The sequence below is a fragment of the Charadrius vociferus genome, unplaced genomic scaffold (assembly GCF_000708025.1).
Source record: "Charadrius vociferus isolate BGI_N301 unplaced genomic scaffold, ASM70802v2 scaffold11, whole genome shotgun sequence".
NCBI lineage: Eukaryota > Metazoa > Chordata > Aves > Charadriiformes > Charadriidae > Charadrius > Charadrius vociferus.
In genome coordinates this window covers 143,405-169,627 of record NW_009646846.1, presented here as the reverse complement: position 1 = coordinate 169,627, position 26,223 = coordinate 143,405, and the positions used below count along the sequence as shown (strand labels likewise).

Here is a 26,223-nt window from a genome sequence, read left to right as displayed (position 1 = left end):
CCCCAGTAGCGGCATCTTCTGTGTTTTATCAGTTGACTTAAAATTTACCCAGTTGAAAATCTAGTAATTTAATTCAGTTAACTTCGCTTTATTGAAGTTGTCGAACATTTAGCAGTTAACTTTTTCTGGTGCTTGTATTTAACTTTCTACAGGTTGATGGTCTGAACTCTCTCCATTCTGTCAAATCCACTCCAAACCGATTCACTAAAACCAGTCAGGGAAGAAGCTGGAATACTGGGAATGGATCTCCTGATGCAATATGTTTCTCTGTCGACAAACCTGGTGTAGTTGTAGTAGGATTTTCTGTTTATGGTGGAGGAGGAATTCATGAGTATGAGTTGGAGGTATTAGTTGATGATGTAAGTACTGCATTTGAGAATACAATTTGAACGAAAGTAACCTCAGAGGCATTTTCATAATATGTTTTTCAAAGTAGTATTGTAATATTCTTAGACAGTCTAGGATACCAGTAAAACAGTGCACTGATAATAGGGTTTTTTGGTTTGCTTGTGATGGTGACTTTTGTGGTATTGCAAGTTACATATCATATCCAGCAAGGTCTTTTTCTTGGTTATGGTCTTGAAATCTTACTTTATTTTGAATAATATTTGAAGTATAGTGGGCTTTTCACTTCCTAGAGCTAAACATACGTTAGTACCCATTATCTTTCTGCAAACTGTGAAGGAAAATAAGAAATAAAGGAGACCAAGTTAAAAGATTTTAAACCAAAGAAAGGGGTAGCCTACCAGCATGGTCAGGCTGTAGCTACAGATATGTCATATGTTGTTGAAAGAGTTTCTTAGAAGAAGCATAAAACTGGTTTGTGTGTTTTTTGTAATGAAGAAAAACCTTTGTCCTTTTATATCCAGTTGTTAATTTAATCAACTTTTCTAATCTCTTCCAAAGGGCAAGCATAGGTTGCTGTGGGAAATTAACCTCCCCGCTCAGTAACTTCCTTTTTAGCAGAAAGGCTTTAGTGTTGACTCTGAACAGGTTTTTCAGCTTGTTTGTATTTGTAATGCTGTGTTACAATTCATACAAGAAGGTGTAACTTGCACGATTGCATGAATGTGTCATGTCATTTAATACATTATAAGTATATTAAAATGACTTCGTTTCTTTGAATCAGAGTGATCATACTGGAGATTCAACTCATTCTCATAGATGGACATCTTTAGAGTTGGTTAAAGGAACTTACACCACAGATGATTCTCCCAGTGACATAGCTGAAATCAGACTTGACAAAGTTGTGCCACTGAAGGTAAATAAGAGAAGTGCGCATCTGGAGTTTCATATGACTTCTTTAGTTAATGAAATTGGTATTTTTTTTGTGTACACATTTAGAAATTAATCTGGACATGTTTGCTTTAAATTTTCAGTTTCATCTGTAACTGAAAATTTCAAATCCCGGCAGCAAAAAGTCTGAATTTTTGTCATAGCGTAAGATAGATTGTAATTGCTTAGTAATTTAGAATATTCTTGAATGTGCAACTTTTTTGTGTGCAATTTGATAGCTAATTTTTTCAGGTACCTGGTCACTCTTCAAGTAATTAGAAGTAATATTTTACTTAAGTTATGGTCCATAGTTTGGGAACATGGAACAGCATTGGCTTTTGTTAAATACTGTATCTTTTGCAGTTAATTTCATTTGTCGAGTGCTTTGAAGGACTTTTCAGACTCTCCAGTATTAATGTAAAATAACAGCTTTCATAATATCATGAAGCCTAACTTATATACTTGTTCTATACTGAAGCCTAATTTATATACTTGTTTTGTACTGAAGCCTAACTTATATACTTGTTTTATACTGCATACTGTTTTTGGCTCTCCTTTTTAAGGAAAATGTGAAATATGCAGTTCGTTTGAGGAATTACGGAAGCCGGACTGCCAATGGAGATGGAGGAATGACTACAGTTCAGTGTCCAGATGCTGTAACATTTACATTTAGTACATGTAGTCTGAGCAGTAATGGCACAAACCAAACGAGAGGACAGATTCCACAGATTCTTTATTACAGGTTTGTGTTTTGTCATGATGATGAATAAAACCATCATAGTGCTATTATTTTTGAGTAGTAACAGAAATAAATACATCTGGAGTGTGTTTGAGGAAAGAGCTTCTTTAACAGCAATATTGTGTTCTTCCAGTGTAGTTTCAGACTTAAGTTATTTGATGAAGACAGATTTCAGGATACCGGTTGTACTGGTGCCTCTTCCAGTATTGTTTTAGATTATCTTTTTTTTATCTTTTTTTTTTCTTTTTTTTTCTTTTTTTCTTTTTTTTTCTTTTTTTTTCTTTTTTTTTTTTTTTTTTTTTTTAACTCGGCAAGTAATTTGATGGTGGACCTGTCTTACAAGGTCCATTGTCTGCTCCTTTAAAGCTGCAATATGGGAGACTGGTAAGGTGCAATACTTGAATCTCTGTTTTTTCCTATAACATAAGACATTTTTGAGAGACTACTCAGTCGAATGTTTGTGTCTCTGATTTCATGCAGTTCCTTCCTCTGTTGTCAGAAAGGATTGCAACATGTAGGGAAGCAAGTTCTGTTTATGTAGGAACTGTCTCCTCTCTTATTGTAGAGATTCATAGATATAAAAAGAGAAATTGCAACTGCCTGAAGAAAATCCACTGAAACATCTAACTGTCCTGCAGGAAAACTTAATTTTAGCCTTTCAGGATGATAGTAGGAATTAACTTAAGGTAATGCTCTTGCGGAAAGCATTGCTTTCATTTTTGAGGTGCTTACCCTGGTATGCATGAAGATGCGATTTTCAAAATGTGGCAGCACCTGAATATATGAATTGCTACCATTTTCTGTACAGCAAAAAAAGTGTCACGCCTTTTACTCAAATCTCAATTTTTGTGTAAAAGGCTCATCATCAGTAGATCCAAGGAGTAAAAGGAGCAAGAAATAGCTATTTACTTTGATATTTAATTATGTGTAAGATATACCTACCTAATAAAAGATGAAGAGGTTAAAATAAGTAATGCTACAATAAATGATGTGTTTTAGAGTAACAATCACAAGAACATGTTGCTTTTAAAGTTTTAAAGGAACTAAAATACGAAGAAATAAAGTTGTCAGCAAAATTATAGTAACAGTATATTTGAAGGTGCAGCATAGTTCTAAACTCTTTCAAAACATGGGATTGGCTGTACTCGAAGATTCGTCTTGTCAGTAATAACAGCAATTGCTTATCAAATAATGGAATTGCATTGGTGCATATCATGATACTTTCGTTGATTTAGTCTCCTGGAATCTTGGACATCTGTGTTTAGGGAATTCCTCCAGTGTTTGGAGGAATTTTATTATTAAGTATCATAATTATGAAGCATCTTATTATCTAAGAAGACGGAAAGAAGACAAGTAAAACATTTATTTCCACTACTAGAATGTCTGCTTTTATGTAAGCAAAAATAAGAATAAAGGTGAAATAACAATTTCTGTGACTTCAGAAAAGGAAAGGACATAAAACTTCAGTAAATAGAAGCTTCGAGGCATTCAGACTTAAAAATAAGCTAGCATGTGGCAAAAAACAGCACCGAACTGCTGTCTTCAGATGAGAACAGTCTCAGATTTTTTTGTTTCAACTGTGATAAAATTCTAAGAAGCTTTTCAAGGACGATAATGGCACAACCAGAACTGTTACAGAATAAATTAAGTTTTGCTTGGAAAATTTGCAGAATATTGCCTGTAATCACAATGTCTTTTGAAGTTTGCTTGGACAACAGAAACCTAAATGTTATCTGTGAATGACTACAGTTATGAACTTAATCAGTTTGAGGATTCCCAGTCTCGTATGTAATGACTTGAGGTTTTGATTTGTCTACAGTAGAGGAACAAATGTTGAGTCAACTGTTATAGAACAGAGCTTGTAGGATTCACACTCGATTTTGTTTGAAGGATGCTCAAATACAAATAGAATTGTTGCTTATATAAATGCCAAGAAAGGCCATACGAAAAAAAAGCATGTTGATGCACTTCTGATTAGGTTGAAATGCTTTGGAAGGATTTGTTGGAACTGTACCCAGTTGGAATTGCACCCACTGTCAGTCACTAACAAATTCAAATTGAAAAGGTTTGAGGCTGACAGCAAAACTACAGTTCTAGGACACATTGACAAAAAAAAAATCTTGTTGTGACAGTGGTTAATTTAAGTCATAGAGAAGGATAGGTATCCTTGCTGTGCCCTGAACTACTCCAAGTGAACTTTTTGAGCATTCTGAGGCGCCAGTCCCGTAATCTTAATGTTCTGGAATGGTGTTTTGAAAGATCAGATCTTCATGGACAAACATAAGAAGTCCAAAAGAGAATGGGAAATTTTGCTTTACATGTTGGCTAAGTGATTTTGGTTATCTATGCCAAGGCTGAATTCTGTCATATTGAGGGCTTCAATTAGTTTAAAATTATCATTCAATTGCTTTGAAAAAGCAAATCAAATCAGATCTTTTATATATTATTGAAACAGTTTTGTGCATAATGTTGTTCAGGAGAGCCTAATTTGACATACAGAGTGGATTTCAATGAAAAAACTATTTATTAAGGGTAAGTCCAAGAGGGTGTTTCAAAACCAAAATTCACTTCTAGAATAGGGAGGGAGAATTTTTTTTCCCTGTAATGATAATGCAGAAATAGCCATTGAAAGAGTTTTATTCGTTTCTATGATGCATTTAGTATTACTCTATTTTTATCAAGATAGGTGGTTGTGCTTGGAAGAGCACAGCAATTAAGATGTTTCTGTGGTTTGAAAGGCATCTAGTCAAAAGAAACATTTCAAAACACGCTTTCATCTTTTCTGCCAAATAAATATAAAATTATTGCAATGGGCTAACGCTGAGGCATTGCCTCCAAAATATACCCTGTATTTTCTATGAATGTTTCCTTTATTTTTTTATAATAAATTAGTTGTTTTACTTATTCTGTACCAAAAATCAGTCAGTTGTGTTTTAGTATAATTTTGTATTTTGTGAACTTACTTTGACTTAATCCACCATCCAGGAGTGAGTATGATGGAGATCTGCAATCACAGCTTTTGAACAGAGCTAACGAAGAAGATAAAAATTGTAGCAGGGCTCTTTCTGTCGTGAGTGCTGTTGTACGAGCAGCCAAAGACCTGTTGCACAGGGCTCTTGCTGTAGATGGTAAGGCTTTTGAAAATTGACTTTCAAAATTTACTTTTCAAAACTTTTTTCATTGATAGCAAGAGGTAATATTAGAAAAACGGTGATACAAAAATTGTGATATTTCTCTTTTGCTTTCCAAAGAATATTTTTGTAACCTGTCATTACTGTAGGTATCAAACTATAACTTTAAGTCATTGAGTTGCACTTGAGATATCATAGACAGATACCTCATAAATTTGCTCATGAATTTGGCAAGCATCATATTAAAGCTGGTAAGATTCTTTATTTGCAAAAGATAAGCTATGATGGGACAGTTCCAAATTTTATTGCGTATTTTGCACAGTGGTGGTAATCAGGAAGACTGGTGGATGTAATGCATTTATAAGCACCTAAACATTCATTTTTGAGAATATAGATGTTCGCCTTAAAACTGAGTGGTTTTAAGCTACCATCTTCAGCCATCGTGGTCAAAATGTCCAGAATATTGCATAGTGCTATAGAAATTGGTTTGGAGGGCTGGGAGGAGCTTGTTGTGCTAGCTTTTATACCATGGAAAGTATGAACAGAGTTTCACAAAATGGCAAAGAATTCGATAAAATTAGGCTCTAAGAGGAGGAAATGTTTTCAGAGAACTGTATATAATGGCATGTTTCTCAGGTGAACTTTGCAGGTTTAGAATTTGCCAATGCCTAGATAATTAAAATTTTTAATTTTAAGTAAAAACTACTGTAGAAACTAGATGATTAACTCATAACAAGCAAACCAGAAAAATAAGGTGTATTTTGAACTATGGTACATTTATTAATAACACCTGTGTTTTAATCATCTTTGTTTAGCTGAAGACATTCCAGAACTACTCAGCTCTTCCAGTCTGTTTTCAATGCTGCTTCCCCTCATAATAGCCTACATAGGACCGGTAGCAGCAGCTATTCCCAAGGTATGCTCCTCCGTAGAAATTCTTTAAGAAACTTAAGAACATTATACAGGGCAAAAGTTTACTCTGAAAATCTGAACATGTTGATTTCTTATGATTTTATGAATTGCTGATTTATATTTGACCACGTGACTCACTATGAATTTTCCAAGAGTCATGAATTTTAAAAACGTGTCATGTTTTTAAAATGGCTTGCTTTTTCTTTTTTTCCACCTACATTGAAGACATTAAGAAAAAAATACCTTAAGGAAACAGAAGGAAATATGACAGGCTTTAATAGTAGGAAAAGACAAAAAGTTAAAAGGATCTGCATGTATGACTCATTTATTGATGAATATTGGTGGGATGAAATGTTTTTTATTTTCTGTAAATCCTGTTTTTACAAGAAATATTCAAAGGCGTGGTAGCTACCCATTAAGATTATGTCTATCAATTTTAGAGATGGGAAGATGTCAGCTATAAATAAAAATATTTTTACTTTTCAGTGGCAGAGCATTTTCTGTGTGCCTGGTCTGGAGCCGTCTTGAAATCTATTATTAGATTTACAAATGTTGTTAATCCTTAACTAGTAGACACTGTTGCCTTTTACTGCTTTTTCATGAACTGTAAGCTCTCTTCTAACTTCTTTTTAAAGGGGGAGGAAAGAGGACTGGCCACTAGCAGATTCATTTCATTAAAATAGTTTCAGTTTTTGGTTATATTGTTACTGTGATGAACTGGAATTTAGAACCAAGTGTTTTGCTTTAGAAGTGTTCCTCTCCTTTGAAAATGTCATAAAGATTACAGAGAACTGTGTGCTTAACACCGCATGCATTAAAATATGTTGAGTATTTGAACAAAACCCACAGTATTACTGTTGTTATAAAACAAAATATAACCAGACTGTGACTTCAATACGGTATTTGCTTTCTCTCAACTCATGTTTATTGTTTGTTAATGTTACAGCTTTTTAGTGTCAGAGAAGGTGTTTTAGTGAAAGTATTTTGCAGTTACATACAGATTTTTGTTTCAGCTTTGGCAAGTCTCCAAGAGGAGTATTTGAGATTAATGTAGCGATGCTTTTTCTGTCAGGATTGTGTACATGCAGAATTGGAAGACAACTGAATGAATTGAGAATATCCACAGCAACCATTGTAGAGAATTTTAAGTTTTTGAGTATTTTTTTCATTCAGTAATAATACGTTATTGCGTGTGGTGTTACATTACAGGTTGCTGTTGAGGTCTTTGGCCTAGTACAACAGTTACTTCCTTCTGTGGCAGTTCTGAATCAGAAATACGCCCCTCCAGCTTTTAACCCAAATCAGTCCACAGACAGCACCACCGGAAACCAACCGGAACAAGGGCTTTCAGCTTGTACTACCTCCAATCACTATGCTGTTGTAGAAAGTGAGCACCCCTATAAACCTGCCTGTGTTACACACTATAAGGTAAGCCCCATTTTGAAGTCCATGTGCAGTTTCTGAAAAGCTTTTGACATGTGGTTTTATTTCATCAACGTTCACTCTCTGAAAAATTGTTGCCGTGGATTATAATTCATACTGTCTAATATAGGAGACAATTTTATTACAATATTATTACTGTACTGCTTTCTGGAGAAACCTCTGTTTTTCCAGTAAGTGTAGTGGAAAGTAGTGCAGTTTTAAATCCCTAGTGCAGGTATCTCCTGTAAGTCCCTAAATGTGCTCAGTCTTAGGTTCTGCTACTGTCATGCAGTTTCTTTGCTCTAACTGTATAGACTGTAGAAGCTGGAAGTCTTTATGTATACGTTGTCTAATAATACCTCAGACTTTCTTACCTAATGCTAAAACAATGCTTTGTAGAAAATACCTAATGTCCAGTCTAGTCAAATTAATATGCATTATATTGTAGGGATCCCTATGCAGGCTATTGCTGGTTTGCCTGTTTAAGTGCTTCATTACTTTCATTTGGACCATGATTCGGCATTGCAGAAGTCTGTGAAGTCCTCTTAACTGTGTTGTCACTCTGAGTAGGATTCATTCTGCATTATATGGGTGACTATTGCAATAAAACTAGATTTTCCTCAACATCAATAGAGAAAGGGTGTTTTTTCTAGCTGAGTAAAGGGCTGAGGCACAAATTACAGGCCTGTGAGATAAATCTTGTGTTTCAGTTCTTGAAATAGTGAGTTCTGCAGTCAGATTGATTCCACAACTGGAAATACAGAGATAGCAAACCTGGAATCAAGTAAGAGCTGGAGGTCATTAATTACTATTCCACTTGCTTGTCCTGTGAGACAGCAAGACATCCACTGCAGAAAATATAGTTATCATATGATCTTCCCGATGCAATGATGCTTATTGTTCTAAAAGTTTATGAAGCTGATCTGAAGCCTTAGGCTTAGTTGTTACTGCTTTTGAATTTCTGTAGCTACGTGCTATCATACTGCAGGCCATATTCACAAGCGTGATTTAGCTCGTAAAGCTGTGTACTTTTCTAGGATTGCACAAAACAGATATTGAATGTCTTTGTTGAAGTTTGCATTTAAAAAGGTATTTGAGAGTTAAGTGTTTGTAGTAGTCTGTGGTTTAGTTTAATTGTCCTGTGCAGAGTTCTTAAAAACAGTCACAAATGGTATAAGCACAAATACTTACTCTGAACATAAGTTATAATAACATGATTATAATTCAGTAAGGTGTAAAGCATTTCAGGTATGCCTGAATTCCAAAGAATAAATTAGGTTGATGTTAATCTAAAGTATATCAAAAGAACTGTAGAGAATTACATAGTTCAATCACTTTCATAGCTTGAAGAGTTAAAAGTAAATGGAAATTAAGACATAAATGTAAAAAAAAACCCAAACAAACAAACAAAAAAAAAAACAACAACTCCCAAAACCTGCACATAATTAGACTATTGTTTTGTTTTAGGTGACTTTTCCTGAATGTGTCAGGTGGATAACAATAGAGTTTGACACTCAGTGTGGCACTGCTCAATCAGAAGATGTTCTTCGTTTACTAATTCCTGTCAGAATTGCACAGAGTCTAGGATTTGGACCAAAGCATGCTTCTGTTCATGAAAACCTTAATTCATGGATAGAACTGAAAAAATTCTCTGGATCTTCAGGATGGCCTACCATGGTATTAGTATTGCCAGGTAACAACTAGATACTGCAATAACTTCTAGTAATACAACTTATTAAAGTAATGAAATAAAGTGTTATTTTTCTGCAGAATTACCTTAGAAAATAAAGTTAAAAAAGTATCTTCATCCCAGCTGGCAAGAGCTCATTATGAGCCATTGGTTTTATATCAGTTGATTATGTTTATATTAGGGTTCTTGTTTGAAGTGTTAATCTATGTGTTATTCATGGTTTTACCTTTCATGTTATATATAAGGCCTGGGATTCATATATGCTCATGTAGGAGAAACATACAAACAGAGGACAAATATTAATTTCTTTTTTTTAATTTGTTTTATGTATCCTCTTACTTCCTATAAGGAAATGAAGCTCTTTTTTCTCTGGAGACTGCATCAGACTATGTGAAAGATGAAAAGGCTTGTTTTTATGGTTTCAAATGTTATGCAATTGGATATGAATTTAGTCCGGGATCTGATGAGGTAAGGAAAAAGTGAAATGGCTACAATTGCTGCACCTATTAATTCCCCCCTACAAGGCAAACTTTTTCGGTAAAAATATTTGTATTTCCACTTCTGACTAAATAACATTAGAAAATATTTTTAAATTAATTTCATGTAAGTTTATAACATTTGTTGTTAGACTTTATTTGTTTGGAATTCTTTAATCTGAATATTATTGGAATGGCTTTTGTTTATTTGTTTAATAACTGTGACAGTCTGCAAATACATAGCATGATTTTATTTAGTGTGTCAATGGGATATGAAATTTCCTAAAATCCTGACCTAGTCTTCCATCAGAAATACAAAGGATCGGGGCTTTCAAATACAGAGTGATTTGTATTTTACTGTCACTACCAATTATGGGATGACAAACTTGCATTATTTTTCCAGTATTAACTCATACCAGAACTCTCAGACTCCCTGGGAACGCTGTGCTTGTTTAAGCTACCTGAGATTTTGTGCAGTGGTCACCTCATCTTGCCCCTAGGGACATGAGTCATTTCCACCACTGTTTTTTTGTTGCAAAGGGAAGCTAAAATTTCTTCGTATCCTTGGGCCAGAGCTTTATTTTGGCTTACTTTTTAAGAGATTACTGAAAATACTTATTATACTTTATAGTAATTCAAGAAAAATAGCCTTTCCGTTATCTTGGGAGTCTTTGGTCCTGTTGCTTCACATGAACTTCACAAGGTCTGCATCTTCCTTACACTACAACCTTCACAGAAGATTTACCTCATTTTATTCCTGAATTCTGTTCAAGCTAAATCATGTCTTCAGGTTTTCAAAATGTGAGTTTCTTTGGAATTTCATAACATATCAGATACGAAAACATACCATAAGATGGTCTTATTGGCTTGCAGCAAATCAGATTTATAAGTCCTAGAGATAATCTAACTAGTCTGTGTTTGAATAATAAGAATAATAATTTTTGCTTAAGCAGAAAAAAAGATGCGGATTCATATGTCATTAATTTTTTTTAAAGCATTTACAAACAAATCTCCTGGCATTTTTTTAACACTCAGTGCTAAAACATGCTAGCCAATATGTTATCTATATCATCTAAAGAAAAGTTGCAAGTAGTTGTTCTCAAACATACCTTTTTTTATAGTTCAAACATACCTTTTTTATAGTCCAAACACTCTAAAGTTCTGTAAAGAGAAAAGCAAGTTTTACAGTGTTTAAGCTGTGGACTAAAGCCTTGATAAGTAACTTAAATTAAGTAATTGGACACATAGTGCAAGTTTCTCATTTTTTTTGAAACTTTTTGATGGCAATTTTCTGAAGTGTTAACGCTGGTAGAAAAAGAAGCACATGATCCGGTGACCACTGTGTTTTCTCTGGCTTAAAGGAACAAAGTATCAGTAAGACCTAATTCAAGTTAGTGGGATCAATTTTTGCACATCTGATTCTGTCAGCTTCCAAAGGACAAGCTTCTGGTACTGTCACCTAACTGTAGTATATTGAATGATACCCATCATTAGGGAAGTCTGTTCAATAACTGAAAGGTGGCATTGCGTGTGAGCAAGTGCATCAAGGGATCGGGTGTAGTTGGACTGTTAAACTTAGTTTAAACCTGGGATTTTTGCAGAAATTGTAGATTTATGCTTTGAATGAAAAGGAAGGCGTTTTGCATTATTAAATGTACAGAATATATGCAAAAACTGCCTTCTGCATAAACAGTGTTCAAACAGCAGAGAACTGTCCGGTGGGTTGGTCCACGTTTCACATCTTTACTTGCTTGCTATTTCAGAACCTGCTGGTTTGAGTCCTAAAGATGCAGTTTTTCAGGGGGTTAGTTTAAAATGCATTTTGGAGATTTTTCAGTCTGCTTGGGAGTGTCAGAGAATACAAGTCAAGTCTAGGGTTACAGATTTTGAAGGCGCTTTCCAAAAGAAGGATTTTTTACCTACTTTATATATTGCCAATTTCTGTAAAGCTGCCTAGAAAATACATCAGATGAAGGTTTCCCATCTCCCCCACTGTTTTTTGGTGGTCGTTTGTTTGGGTTTTTTTGTCCTTCATGAGAGTCATCTGTCAGAGGTGTGCTGAACCACCCACAGATTTCTTTAAAACTTAAAATTGGTTTTAGTGTCAACCCCTTTTTGTGAGCAAAGTTAAAGAGTTTGCGCCTGCAAGTAGCTGGGAAAAGTTGAAGGGAAAATATCAGGTACACTTCTTTATGATTTAAAAAGTCAGTAGAGCCTCCCTAACCACAATGCTCTCTCCCGATTCCTTGCACTCAGCCTCCTTCCCTCCATGCATTTGAAAACAGTATGCGTGGTTTATTCTTTTTTTTTTTCTTTTTTTTTTTTTTTTCTCTTCTCTCTCCTTGCAAACAAGGTTGAAAGATACTGATGGAGACACTCCTGTGTTTTCGGTGACGGTCTGGTAGGAGGGAGGAGTTGTCTTCTCATTCCCTCAAACAGCAGCATCGATGTGAATAAATAGCTTTCCAGTGTGAATAGAAGGGAGAAACTGTCAAGGGCTTCTCCCAAGATTTATAATGGAGAAAGGGAAATTATGGAATCTTTTTCTTATCCTTGCCTCTCTAACTAGAGAAAGGGAAGAGGAAAAAAATTTATGAACAGTACTACCTTTAAACAAGATGGTAATGTGAGCTCATGTGGTATGTGCAGCTTAGAAGAGGCATTGCTTTGCAATCCAAATACTTACCGGTAGGTTCTTTGTATTAGGAAGTTCCCTTTCTCTTTAACATTACAGACAAAAGACAGTTATCATCAAGTGTTCTCACTAGGCTACCAGAAGCATGGTAACCCATTTATTAATACTATTACCTAGTTGAAATTGTTCTAAAAATTTGGTACTCTGGCCTGTGTCACAGCAAAGCATGACAGTCTAGCTGTTTGACAGGAGCAATATCACTGGGAAATGTCAAACTGGAACACACAATTAGGCTAAAGCAGTGTCAGGGAAACATTGTCCTGTTTCCTGACAACACTCTTTTGTTTTAAAATTTGTTTCAATTTAAAGGGCATTATTCAGCTGGAGAAAGAATTGGCCAATTTAGGAGGATCATGTGCAGCAGCTTTGATGAAGAAAGATTTAGCACTTCCTATTGGTAAGTCCTACTCAAAGAACGTACTTTGTTATTTCATCATTGTTTCGGGATTTCTGAATGAATACTACATTTAAGTCTTAATGTTGCTGTTGTTAGAGATGATCATAGAGAATCGATTCTTAAAACTGAATTAATCAACTGAGATAATAAAGTGGTGGTGTTTTCTGCTTACACTGTTCCCTTCGTGTGTGTATGGGGAGGAGGGAAACCCGGTCATTTAAATCTGAACCAACTCACCCCATTCACAGGTAGTGTATCAGTGTACGAGCTATGTCCTACAGTTTCTTCGTGGTACTTCACAAATGTGCAGGTATCATATTTGTGTTTCTCTTTCACTGTTTTTTTCTCCCTGCACTCCACACCTTTGTGAATGAAAAATACCTGCAGTGTTGAATTGTAAAATTTAAAATTACTTGTTTAAAATTGAAAGTAGGCATTGCATCTTTAGACCTTATAACCTAAAATATTTCTGCTGTAGTTTTTTTCTTACAATTACCAAAAAATGTACATATTTTTACAGCAGATGCAGTGCATAAAAGTTTACAGTAACCCAAATGCAATTTAAAATGCAAGGAAAAATATGAGTTTATGAAAATTAATGGATACAGAGATTGAATTAGAACTTTCTAATGATGCAGCCATATTCTGTGTAAAGCATTTCTCCTAATTAACGTTCGCGTGTAGGAAAAATAGTCTCAAAATCTGTAATAGGATATATTTTTTGTCTTTTTAATTTAGGAGCACAAATGAGAGCTCAAGTATTGTTAATGAAACTGGAAATATGTATTAATGAGCAGGAGGGCATTGATCAGTGTACAGTTATAACCACAAAACCTGATTTGAATTTTTTAACAGTATTTTGCTTGTGTATTTGTGCAGATTTCTTACGTTGTGTTGTAAACAGGCACCTCAGTTGCACTGGTAGATCTGTATTTCTCTCTCAAAAGTACAGGCAATTCTGTAGTTTAAGTAGTGCCCTCTTCTGTTTTCCTCCAAACAGCTGCATTAACTCCTTAGTTTTTTTGACTTCCCTAGCACCTATTTATCCTGCTGTTCTCCTATGCAAAAAAAACCCAAAACAAAACAAGCTAAAATTGAAATGCTTCTAACTATTTGCCAGGTTTTCTAATACTTCATACTTCTTTCTAAAGAGGTTTTTTGTTTTGTTCTAATTTTGAGTGTCTAAAACAGGAAGGGGAAGTACAGTGGTACATCGATTGGCTTTATAGGCTTTCAGATGGAAGGAATTTGAAATAAAACATGAAGTTACCTGTGCAGCCTCAGCCACCTATAAAAGTGGTTGTGTATGATCTGCAAGAGGGGACGGATAGGTGCCTTGACTGTGAAGAGTTTCCTGATTACTGACATAATTACAGTTGATATATCTGATCATTTACTTAACACCAACTCAGGGAGTTCAACCAAGTCTGTTAATGTTGCTGATAATATTATAAAGCTAATGACAAATAGGCATCGTGTGTATTGTTTCTCTGCAAGACCACTGAGCCTCTGAATAAACAAAACGGATGAATTATAGGCATCACTGGTAGTGTTTGCAGATGTAAACCACTGTGCAGCCTTTTAAAGGTGGATTTCGGTTGTCTGTAATTTTGCTTTGTTTAAGTATTTTGCTTGATGTCTCAGAAGAACACTGTGGCAGGAGAAGAAGCAAAATGTGGTTTTCTAGAGCAACCTTTAAATGACTTACTATCAGACTGCTTGTCCTTTTTCTGCATTCTAGATTATATATCTTCTACCTTTTGCTGCGAATGAAATGGTGTCTTAAAAATACCGTACTACTGCTATTGCTCATCTGCAGAGCAGTATCTTATTCGTGGAATGGGGTGGCCTTTAATAAAAACCTATATAATCTTATTATAAAAGACTGTCTGGTATTGCATACACACAAGAAAAGCCCTTTGTGTTAGACCTTTCGTACTTTATTTTAAAATTTGTACAATTTTACCTTTGTTCCTTGTGTGGATGTATATGGGCTAAAGAAAGTAACCTAAGAAAAACGCTCACTATAGAAAAGAATTAGCAACTTAACTTACAATGCCTGAACTCTGACATTTAGAAGTTAGGCGTCTGTATCTAAGCTAGTAGCTCTAACCTTCTTTTAGAGTTAAAGCAGACATCTTTAGAAAATGGTTCATGTCATCCTAAGATGACAACGTAAGAAAAATGAAATTTGTCACCCAAAGGAGGAGCCTGTTTCTCCTTCATTTGCTGTAAAGAGATCTTGTAATATCTAAGTCCTGACCTCATTATCTCATGCTTCGCTGCCCAAAAGTAGGTGAAGCAGGTCCCAGCTACTCTTTAGACTTCTGGATCTAAGTGTTCTTAAAACTTGCGATTTTAATGAAGACAAATAAGAAACTTAATGAATGTAGCAGAATTTTAAGAACATGAAATAGGAAACACATGGTTGAAAATTCTCAGCAAGTACATTTGTGGAAGGTTGTGCAAAGGGCATCATAGGAATAAAAAAAAAAAAAAAGATTTGTCTGGAAACTTTCTGTCAAGGAAAATAGAATGATTGAAATGACTGCAAATCAGACTTAGTAGTTGTTAATGGCATCCTTCTTGCAGGACCCTTCTATCTTCAGCTCTGTTTGCATGATTTATCTTGGTCTATTAACTTTAAGGAGGTTGTCCTTCACAAAGACCTTGCTTTTAATAACTGTTATAGTGGGTATATTCTGTTTACAAATAGGCAAATACTTGCATACGTATTCCTCTAGAACCATTAGAGAAAAAAAAGTGTTTTGAAAGGACATCAAGAAGGCTTTTAGCCTTTTTTGCTCCTAAGGAAGATGGACCAGACAGTGATTCCTTCATGTATTAGGAAAACTTTAACTTTGAAAGTACACCCAAATAGTGTTTGAATTACCATGTTCAAAAGGTCACAATTCCTCTTTGCCGTTTCTCCAAGGTTCAAGTTTACATACTTCCTACCAAGAGAGAGGTCTGGTCTGTGACCGAGTTCTAACTTAAACAGCAATGTGGAATTCATCAGTGCATTTAACATTACTTACTAATTGTTTCAAATTTGGTAGAAGTTATTTCCAAAAGCAGAGTTTTTATGTATCTTTATTTCTTTGAATTTTAAAAATGCCTTAGGACTTGATTCTTCTCATTTCTCTTTCTCTCTTCTTACTAGTAGAATTGCCTGACATGTTTTTGAGAGAGAGTAGAAATATGGTAACATTATCTGTTTTGCTTTTCTTTTCTTTTAAAAGACTGTGTTTGGCAATTCTGGTCACCCTGGAATCAGACTTTTGAGTTGCATTTGAGAGAAAGAAATACTGTATAATAAAATGTATTTGAGTTTCATGTTTTAGGAGGAATCATAATTTACAAAATTGTGTGGAGTTTTATCAGGTTTTCAAATACTGTTACTATGGTAAGTTCTTAAAAGGGAGCAGCTGGTGCATACTTGTAGGTACTGCTTCCCAGAAACCATCTTTACCTCCCAAAATCTTTTTCTGAAAGTATCTAGTCACATCCAAAGATTTGCCATACATACTGTCTTGGAGATGAGAAGACGAGTGCCAAATTTTTGTTTTGTGTAATGTATCTTGTTTATTTGCTTGTGCACTGAGCTACACAGTACTGCATGTTACTATCTTACTTGAAAATATTAATCTTTCAACTGCTGGTTAAAAAATCTTACACATAGTCTTGCAAACTTAAATTTTGTAATATAAAAGGTTTCACTAAACAGAATCGAATTTCGTGTTCCATCATGTGTAGCTAAATGTCAGTATTATTGTTATGAAAAATAAGTTTATTTTTTGCTGTGAAAATAAGTCCTGTTTTTACAGCAGGTAATGAATTTGAAGAAGATCTTGAGATTCTTGAAGAGGCTGCTTTACAGGTACATGCCTGCTTTTTTCGTTTTTGCATCATACTTCAGCACATAATTGCATTTAAACTTTTTGACTGCTACGGAAGAAAATAGTGTGGAAGGTTTTTGTAATAGGAAGGAATCTGGCTTGTTATAAAACAGTTTAAGAAAGTCTTGAAGTTTAGTATTTACATTAAATCTTTTTAAATAATTCTACTTAGAAAAAAATGCATGAAATATCATAGAGGAAGTTAGATGACCAAATATTTGTCAAAATATGTAAGGGTCTGGCTTAGGTTGCACAATTTAACAAACTTTAGATGTTACCAAAAACTAGTCTGACACATGTCTTTGTAATTGCAGAAATAAAATCATTTTTCCAGTTGAATGGTAACATCAAGTCCCAAATAATATAATTGTAGTTGTTCTGGATCAATGATATATTTTATTTGTTTTGATGGGTGCTAATGCTGGTCAATAGCTCCCTAATTATAGCCCCTAGCTGATGATGCACAGTGAAAAAGGGTTTTTCACATTCTTTGTCTCTCTCCTAATTATCTACAGTGCAACTGTGTTGAAATCTAGTTGTCACAGTACTTGCTGTAAGAACATATCAGTGCTACAGTATGACACCATTGCATAGACCTTAGATGACAGAACAGTAAACAGAAACTGTCACAGAGGAATCAGATGTTCCTAAAAAGAAATATTTCTTTCAGCAGTCTGTTGTTGAACTCACTCTGTTTTAATTCAAAACGTGAGCGAGGAGTGTGCATGCAAGTAATGGATTTGTTTTCTCTTTTAGTCCTGTGTGTTAAATATTTTGTGTATCTTTCTACCTTCCTTTCTTTCTTGCAAAAAAAGGATTTATTTTACTTTGTCTCACCGAAAAATATTTTTTTAAAGAGATCTGCCTGTCTATAAGTTTTACCTCTAGCCTTTTATTTTCTTTTGGAACATGTTTATTGGTCACATTTTCAGAACGGCTTTCTTCATTCTTCTCTTGGTCACAGTTCAGCAGTTTAGGATATTCTTAACGTGCCAGTTCATGTTACCTTATTCGTTCTTCCAGAAATTCTCTCAACTCAAGCTCCTTTAATCTCATATGAGAGATTGTTTTATAGACTGAACTGACCTTTTTTTTTAAACTTTCATCAGAGTAAAGTTTGTCCTCTCTTCTACTACTCCAATGGTTTTCAGTGCCCAAAATGACTGTGCCAATTGTGTCATGTTATGGGAAAGCATCTACATGTAAGATACTGAAAAGCTGTTTCATCTCTGTCCTTTCATTCCCACCCTAACCTCCCCCCCCCCAAAAAAAAAAGGTGTGCAAATCTCACTCGGGCATTCTCGGGAAAGGCTTGGCACTGTCTCACTCACCAACCATTTTGGAAGCTCTTGAAGGAAATCTTCCACTGCAGGTACAAAGCAATGAGCAGTCATTTCTGGAGGATTTCATTGCTTGTGTACCAGGATCAAGTGGTGGACGGCTTGCAAGGTAAAAAATTTGTGTGCTGCATGAATAAAACCATTAATTTATAGTTGTAATGCTTAAGTTTTGCAACAAAATAGAAAATGTTTAGTTAACTTGTCTATACAGCTAGCTATAGAACTTCAATAGTTACATCAAATATTAGTTAAGTAAAACTATTTGACCGTATTGTTTCTATTAATATAATAGGTAAAAACATTTAAGTATTAGGACTTTCTTCATCTTCTCTTAGCTGGAAGTCATGTTTGTACAGAGTAAGAATTTATCTCTTGAGGGCCTGTAAGAGATTTTACCATTAAGTGTTTGTCTTTGCTCTAGATGGCTTCAGCCAGATTCATATGCTGATCCTCAAAAAACATCATTGATTTTGAATAAGGATGACATTCGATGTGGTTGGCCAACTGTTATTACAGTACAAACAAAAGACCAGTATGGGGATGTTGTTCATGTTCCTAATATGAAGGTAATTATTCTCTTCTTGGTTTTTCTTATACTGCAATAAAGAATACCTGCTTGATAGTCACTCTGACTATTGAGTCCTGACTTCAGCTTTTCGTGGCATCATTTCATCATGCCTTCTTTTGGTATTTGTTGTAGATATTCCAAAGAATACTCCTGTATAGAGCAGAAAGTGGCATTTGTAAATTCAGTGTAGTCAGACTTTCTTACCTCTAAATCCACAAAATTATCAAATTCGGTATTATGCCAATGCAATTTCATGCAATTTTTAGTTTGTCTGTAATGAGCTCTGTGTGTGTGTAGATTGTGGAAATAATCAGTTGTAGACGATGTTTGATGGGGATGATATGTAAAGTGACAAGAATCCATTTTTTAACTTGTAAGCCAGGAAAGAGTATTGTAGAACTTAAACTGAATAAATGTGATGGAACAAATAATCAGAAGGACACTGATGAACCGCTTTATAGTCACTTTATTTTAGACTAGAACAGCACTTCCCCTTTTTCTGTTTCTAATATCTGAAAGTTCCTGTAGTCTGGTTGTTTTTTTGTTGCTCTTAAAGTACTGGAAAGGAAGTATTCCTGACAGCCTCAGGTAGAATTGGAAAACCCTTACAGACTTTGGAGTAAAACCTATGGGGTATGTTATAAAAGTTGACTGCTTGATTTGAATTAACAAAGGATGCAAACATAACAAATTGAATACAAAATGTTTTTAATGTTGTTTTAATAAATTAGGTTACATGTGTGTTTTTAAGCCCACTGTTACTCTGGAGTAGTATGAATATTTTCAAGACTTGCTTTTGTTTAAGCCCAAAAGTAGGTGAAGTAAATTATACAAAGGCATAATTCCTGTCATAAGAACTCTCAAATCTATTCTTTGTATAGGATGTAATAATCGAGAGTTATCTTACACAGCTTATCTTAGCTGTGAACGCATTAATTAACTGTGAGTCTACAACAGTAATGCAAGAATCAGTCACAAACACAGCTTGATAGCAATTTAGATGTGTGGTTACTGACTTAAATGTGTCACAAAGGAAGTAGAAAACTTTTTAAGTAGTGATTTTACTCTATCAATGAGGAAAAGGTTATGTCAAAATGTACACATCAAAATTGTTGCTGGATAATTCAATTTAATCATTCTGTTGGACTGATTCAGTGTGCAGAGTACTGATGTAACGTCTAATAAATTAAAACAACATATGAAATCCGCAGTAATTAAACGCGTTTTAGTGCAAATCTAGGATGAGTAGTGAGTAAACTTACTTTCCAAATAGTCTGTTTTTCCTCAGAAAACTAGGTACAGCTGACTCCCTTACCTGCACTAATGAAGGTCTGTGTTGTCTCTGGGAAAGAAAGGTTGGATAAAATAGGTGTTAAATGTGTTGATGTATTGGGGTGACAGAGCTAGCCAAGATCCAATCTGACCAGATCTAGCAGGCCCTGGTGACTCACTTTAAAACCTGTGCAGTCCTTTGGAAGGCTCTGTTCCCTAGTTCAAGCATTTTCTGTTGTGGGAAAACTTGGCTAGGCATACCAGACTGCGTGCTGCTTCCCAGGGAGTGCTCTGGGACTGGCAGAACTGACACTGGCCTTTACTGATCATGTGCAATGTCAGTTGGGTGCTTCTCTCCTGTACATGTACATTTTTCAGAGATACTGTGCTTGGCTTTGCAAAGTGTTAAGTGTAGACAGCTGGATTTATGCTCTAAGTGCTCTAAGCGCTTTTGTCACTGTACCTTATCAGATCTAAAAGAATGTGTGTGTGTGTCTTCTCCCTAAATCATCTTCTGTATTCCACGTCTTATTGCAGGTAGAAGTCAAAGCTATTCCTGTTTCTCAGAAAAAAACATCTTTGCAACAAGAACAGGTTAAAAAGGTGCAACGGATACCAGGGAGTCCTGCAACAGCTGCTTCCCCTAGCAGCGATATGACCTTTGGAGGACTTCCTTCACCAAAGCTTGACTCTTCTTATGAGCCAATGATAGTAAAAGAAGCTCGATATATTGCTATTACAATGATGAAGGTAAATTGCTGTCGTTTTAGCAATTTAACTGTGCAATTCGGCATTCAAAGTGTGTAAAGGTATGCAAAGGAGAAGGAAAAAAAACATATTTCAGTTTGGTCACAATCTAAAAATACATTGATTACAAATTACTTTCTTTATGTTTAACTTCAGCAGAAAATAGGTACATCAGAAGGGCGAATTGCCTAAACTCTAAAGCAGTTATCAACTGGATTAGCATTTAAAAAGAAAAGTTGTCTTTGATTTTGATTATACTGATTAACAAACTAGTCTGAGTCACTCAGGAGAAAACAGCTACTGAAATGGTGGAGGGGAAGTTGAGCCAGTGTATCCATACAGAATTGGAGTGTTGCAGTGAATCTATATCAAAAACTATAACTGGTGAACGTGGGGAAAAAATAGGAGCTCAGCATAGTAAAAAGACCATATGAATGATTTGTGTATCAGTGCCTAAATATTAAACAACATGTGTTGAAATTAGCTGTCAAATGAATCAGCTCAGAGACTTTGCCAGCAACAGCTTTTAAAGAGGTGAAAACTGAACACTCAGTATTGGGTTGAGTGTATTTTAGAACCTGTGATACATTTACATATATATAACACTGACCCAGTTAAGAGATGTGACATGATGTGTATAACTGGCAGTTAGACAACTTAATAAGATATGTTTAATCAGGACTTGGAGAAGGATAATACTTAGTATAATCAAAGTGGACTTATGGGGGCAGTAATGTGAGTCATTAGGTAGTCTGGACCTTGTTTTTTTATGTTGCCATCTCCCTTCTCTTCAAATAGACATTTAAAGATTTCTACAGCCAGGCAGGACAGTGCAGTCTGGCTTGCATCTTGTGCTGTGGACAGTGTACACTTACTGGCAGGTCACGAGATAGAGGATGTTTCAGGGAATTTATCCCTTTTTCTGCCAGTTTACAGAGCTTGGTAAAAGAGTTTGAAGAGGATCCTTTATTGATGAATCTAGAGATGTCTGACCCCTAGGCAAATAGCTGGGATTGTGTTCTCTGCCTACATTGGGAAGCTATAGGGATAGGCTACAGAAAGCGTTGGAAAAGTCCTGTGTCACAGGCAGCTCAAACTGAAAACTCTCAGGGATTTCCACACGTTTCAGGAGTCTCAGGGATTTCCACACGTTGGTGGACAGAGCCAAGATTATGTCAGATGAGGCAACTGTTTGCATTGCTTGAACCTGTCTCTGGTTTTTCTCTGCTGAGAGAACAGTGAAATCTGGCCTTTATAACTGATATCTTACATACTGTATGCTTTCTGAATGGCATATGGCTGCTTCCCAGCTGTTCAAGGGGTGTTTTCTAAATTTCACTTAAACTATTTAATGATCTGACAGCATTCTCTCAAATTCTCACCCCCATCCATGCTCAGAACAGATGTGTGCACTCCTTTCAATTTTCAGTGATTACTGAAAAGCGTCCTTTCTTTTTTGTTCTGTGACGTGCATTTAGTTTGTCATGCTTTGGTTTATTTCTAAGGCAGTGATTTCGTAACAGATTAGGCTTATTTACCCATCCATCTTCTGGAAAGCATATGGTCTCAGGCTGGACTAGGAAATTAAACTGGCATTAACTATTTACTTTTATAGTTTTTAAGGTTAGTTTTCTACTGGCTCAGTAGTCTTAGCATAGACATTGGCATCCTTGTGGGAGATTATAGAGAAGGCAAAGTCAGACTCTTCTTGGACTTGCACCAGGAAAGGATATGGGACAATGGATGCAATTGGTGAAAAGGGAAATTCCAGTTACATATTAGGATGAAAAAAATTACAATGAGAGTTGTCAAACACTGGACCAGGCTGCCCAGAGAGGTTATGGAATCTCTGTCCATGGGGATGCTCAGAACTTCACTGGATACATCCCTGAACAAACTGACCTCATTTGAAAGTTGGATGTAACTTTTGAGGGTGGCTGTACTTTGAGCAGGGGGGTGAACTCTATTACATCTGGAGGTCTCTTCCAACATAAATTGTTGTATACTTCTATGGTATGAAAAATTATGAGAGCAATATGGTGATACCATGCCAGCACAGACTTTGATTGACTTAATGTAGTGCTATATCCCTTAGGTACTATGCAGATATTTGTGCCTACAAGGAAGTTGAAATCTAGCTTTTTAAAATAATTCAAATGGGGTTTATGCAAATGAGATTGGAAGAGATTCAAATATTTGTGAACAAAGCTTTTTTTTAGCAATAAGTATCTTTATTATCTAAATAATGGCAATTTAAATGGAAAGTGAAGATACTTGTCTCATGTATGTATATATGTGTGTATGTTTATCTTTCTGTGTTTTGGAATTGGTTTCTGGTTCCGTGTTCAATGCTTCTGGTCAGTGTGAAATGTGATTAGTATGTTCTTTGAGAAAATACTCTGCTTTCTTTTACTCAAGAGTTTAGTTAATTGATAACTATTGATTTTATGTTTGTTGAATTTCATCTGTTTATAGGCATATGAAAATTATTCTTTTGAAGAACTACGCTTTGCTTCACCAACACCTAAGAGGTAAATATGAAAGAATTACTTTTAAATAGGGACTAAAATCAGTGTCCTCTCACTTCTGCTTACACCCAGAGTCACAAGCCTTGACTACCAAACGATCTTGCCTAAAGGTTGAAACGCTACAAAAATTGTATGTTACTTTGTTTTCTAAAATTTAGAGATTCTGTTCAAAATCTTTCATTCTTAGTTGTTTTAATGTTTATTCCTTATTTGTATTATCTACTCTTTGAATGTGTTCTTTCATCATTTGCTATAAATAAAGGTAGTATAGATGTTTGTAACTTAAATAGTACAGGATTAGTACATTGGATGGGGGGGAAATGGTATTTGGATGATCTGAAAGAAAAAAAAAACAAAACAAAAACCAACAACCCAAGAAGAGTTTTCAAACTATTACAAACAATTTTCAAGATCTCAGTAATTGTTTAATGGTTTTAATTGTTTTGTTTATGCCTAGGCCCAGTGAAAACATGTTGATCAGAGTCAATAATGATGGTACATACTGTGCAAACTGGACTCCTGGAGCTGTTGGTCTCTATACCATCCATGTTACTATAGATGGCATTGAAATAGGTACTTAATTTTTTCTATACTTAAGAAGAAATTTATATTATATTGAGTTTGTACACCAATAAATGTCTTGGCGCTCATAGGATTTAGTATTAAAGTTAATGGCAAAACCTAGCACCCAAGTTTTAGTTCAGAAGCCTTCTATATAATTGTCTGTTTTCTCAAAAGAAAAAATACCACAGCTATTATCTCCTTGAAATAGGAATATATTTGGCAAGTCATGTATTTGTAATGTGGTTAGACTACAAGATGAAGAGAGTTTCTTATTCTCTGCTCTCAATGTTGCAAGAAAAATGGCTTATTTTGGTGACAAGAGAGTGACAAAGATGTATAGCTAAACAGGGAAAAAACCCCAACACGCAAGAGCCTAGGAAAAAGGAAAATTGTTCCTGACCATGCAGGAGTAAATAATGTCATTTCTTCTGTGGAAAACTGAGAAAGCGTGGTGTTAATTGAAACTCTACCCTAAATTTCAGTTAATTGTACTAATTTTAAATGCTTTGTGTTTCTTCCTTGCTGAAAATCTTTTAGCTGTCTTGCTGGTCCTGGGGACTATAGCATAAGATACTGTGGTATGCCATGGAAAGATTCCCCCTTCAAAAAATGTCTCTATCTTGAATCGTCGCTTGTTAATCTTACTGGTGGTACGGTGAAGATGGTAGCAGAGGCATTGTACTTAAGCCAGGAGCTCACAGGAGGGTTTAAGCAAGTTCACCAGGACCAACAATTCCTCTTTCCCATACTGTACAGCACCTTTTGTAAATTTGTAAAGTGATACTCATAAATACACATAATGTGCATAGGATTGGAATGGGATACTCAGTTTTGTGTGTTACTTGCAGAAGATAAAATTAATAAAAGATGGTTCTTAATAGTTATCTTTGTTCCTCAAACTGGAACATAGGAGCTTCCAGTGTACTTGATTGTATTTTTTTTTTTTCTAATCTGCCAGCCCTGGGGACAAAATCTACACCATAATTGAAATCAGCTGTTGTTACACTTTTACACAGATTAGAACATGTTCATTCATCGCATGGGCTTAAGTTCTAGAAATGCTAGAATAGAGTTGTTAACCTTAGTTATTAAACAGGTGTGAGTATCCTTTAATACTTACCTATACCATCTTTTTTCAGTGTTACTTCTGCTCTGGTTGAATCATCGTATCTTACTATCTCCTCTCAAGCTTTTGTATACCCGTGGCTTGACCCATAGTACTCTCAACTTTTAACCGCTTTAACAATTGCTTTTTTTTCTGTGTTTCAAACCTTTTGCCTTCTTGATAATTCTATATTCCTTCTGTTACTGCCACACTTGTTTAAAAGAACATTAATGAAACCAACAGGTTTATCACCAGGTCTGGTTATTTCTTCTCAAGTTGTTGCTCTTCAAAGGGTGACCCTGTAATATTAAACAAAAACCTAAAAAGATCTGCCAAGGCTATTAAGTTTTTATAGTTTGGCTTTAATGGTGATTGCCTAAACAATTTCTTTGAAGGTTAGTACTCAAGGTTATATCCATATATCACTTAAGCTTGAACTGTTTCTTTACATGTACTTTTCTTCATCATCTGAGAATTTTACGGTGTTGAGAGATTTTCCAGCACCTTCTGCTTTTGTAAGTGTTGGTAATTAAAGATACTGGCTATTTACATTATAGGCCTTTTCTGGTTATGTAACTTGGATTCAGAAGCTCTTACCTGTTTCTCACATTTTATGATTAACATCTGCAGCAGTACAGCATGCATAAGCTATTGCCTCTCCAAGAGCTTTTACTTGCACCCCTCAAACATTTAACTCTTCTGTGTTTACCATTCCTTAAAACATACCTCTATGGACACTATTAGGATACAAAACTACCTAATAGTGCTGTATACACAAGGTATGACAGATATCTGTTAACAACATTAAATTACATATCTGTAAATTTCTAGATGCGAAGACACAAATGTTGAGAAAGTAATACTTTGCACCATGAAGCAACGGCAAGTGTTGTTATGGCAGACAGATAAGCAAGTGGTTATTTTGCCTACTCTGAGCTGTAGCACAGATAAACTGTAGTTACTGTTTGACTGATATGTCCACTTACATGTATTTTTTTTTAACTTAGTCTTTGTTTGCTTGTAGATGCTGGACTAGAAGTGAAAGTAAAAGATCCTCCAAAGGGAATGATACCTCCTGGAACCCAACTTATTAAACCAAAAGCAGAGCCTCAGCCAAACAAGGTTTGGAGAACTGGGGAAAAAAAAAAAAGAAAAAACCCAGATAGTAATACTTGGGTGGGAATTTATTGTTGTTTAATACATACTTTATCTTGTTATAGTGGTGCAGGACTTAAGGATATTTGCAAATCACTTTAGTGTGCTGAATGGAATGAAATTAATATATTGGATAATGTGAAAAATATTAATTCCATTTTCTTTCTGTCTATCCATTAATAAAACTATTAGAAGTTCTACAGAAACTGAGTCTTGGCTTGTCACACAAACACTTTGCTACCATTATGAAAGCCACAGACTGCATTCTGCACTATTATTAGTTCTTTTTCTTTGATACTGCACAATGA

At 35.2% G+C, this 26,223-nt stretch overlaps 1 protein-coding gene across 1 annotated transcript in view; it reads left to right on the top strand.

Moving 5' to 3' along the window:
* MYCBP2 (MYC binding protein 2, E3 ubiquitin protein ligase) overlaps window positions 1–26,223 on the top strand; it is a 192,288-nt gene that overhangs the window by 92,342 nt on the left and 73,723 nt on the right. Inside the window, 16 exon segments of the mRNA XM_009894032.1 lie at window positions 153–359; window positions 1,130–1,261; window positions 1,839–2,017; window positions 5,000–5,142; window positions 5,961–6,061; window positions 7,267–7,485; window positions 8,947–9,172; window positions 9,519–9,637; window positions 12,650–12,737; window positions 16,568–16,617; window positions 17,913–18,085; window positions 18,398–18,542; window positions 20,354–20,566; window positions 23,039–23,094; window positions 23,549–23,664; window positions 25,785–25,882. Of these exon segments, the coding sequence (XP_009892334.1) occupies window positions 153–359; window positions 1,130–1,261; window positions 1,839–2,017; window positions 5,000–5,142; window positions 5,961–6,061; window positions 7,267–7,485; window positions 8,947–9,172; window positions 9,519–9,637; window positions 12,650–12,737; window positions 16,568–16,617; window positions 17,913–18,085; window positions 18,398–18,542; window positions 20,354–20,566; window positions 23,039–23,094; window positions 23,549–23,664; window positions 25,785–25,882 (2,265 nt within the window).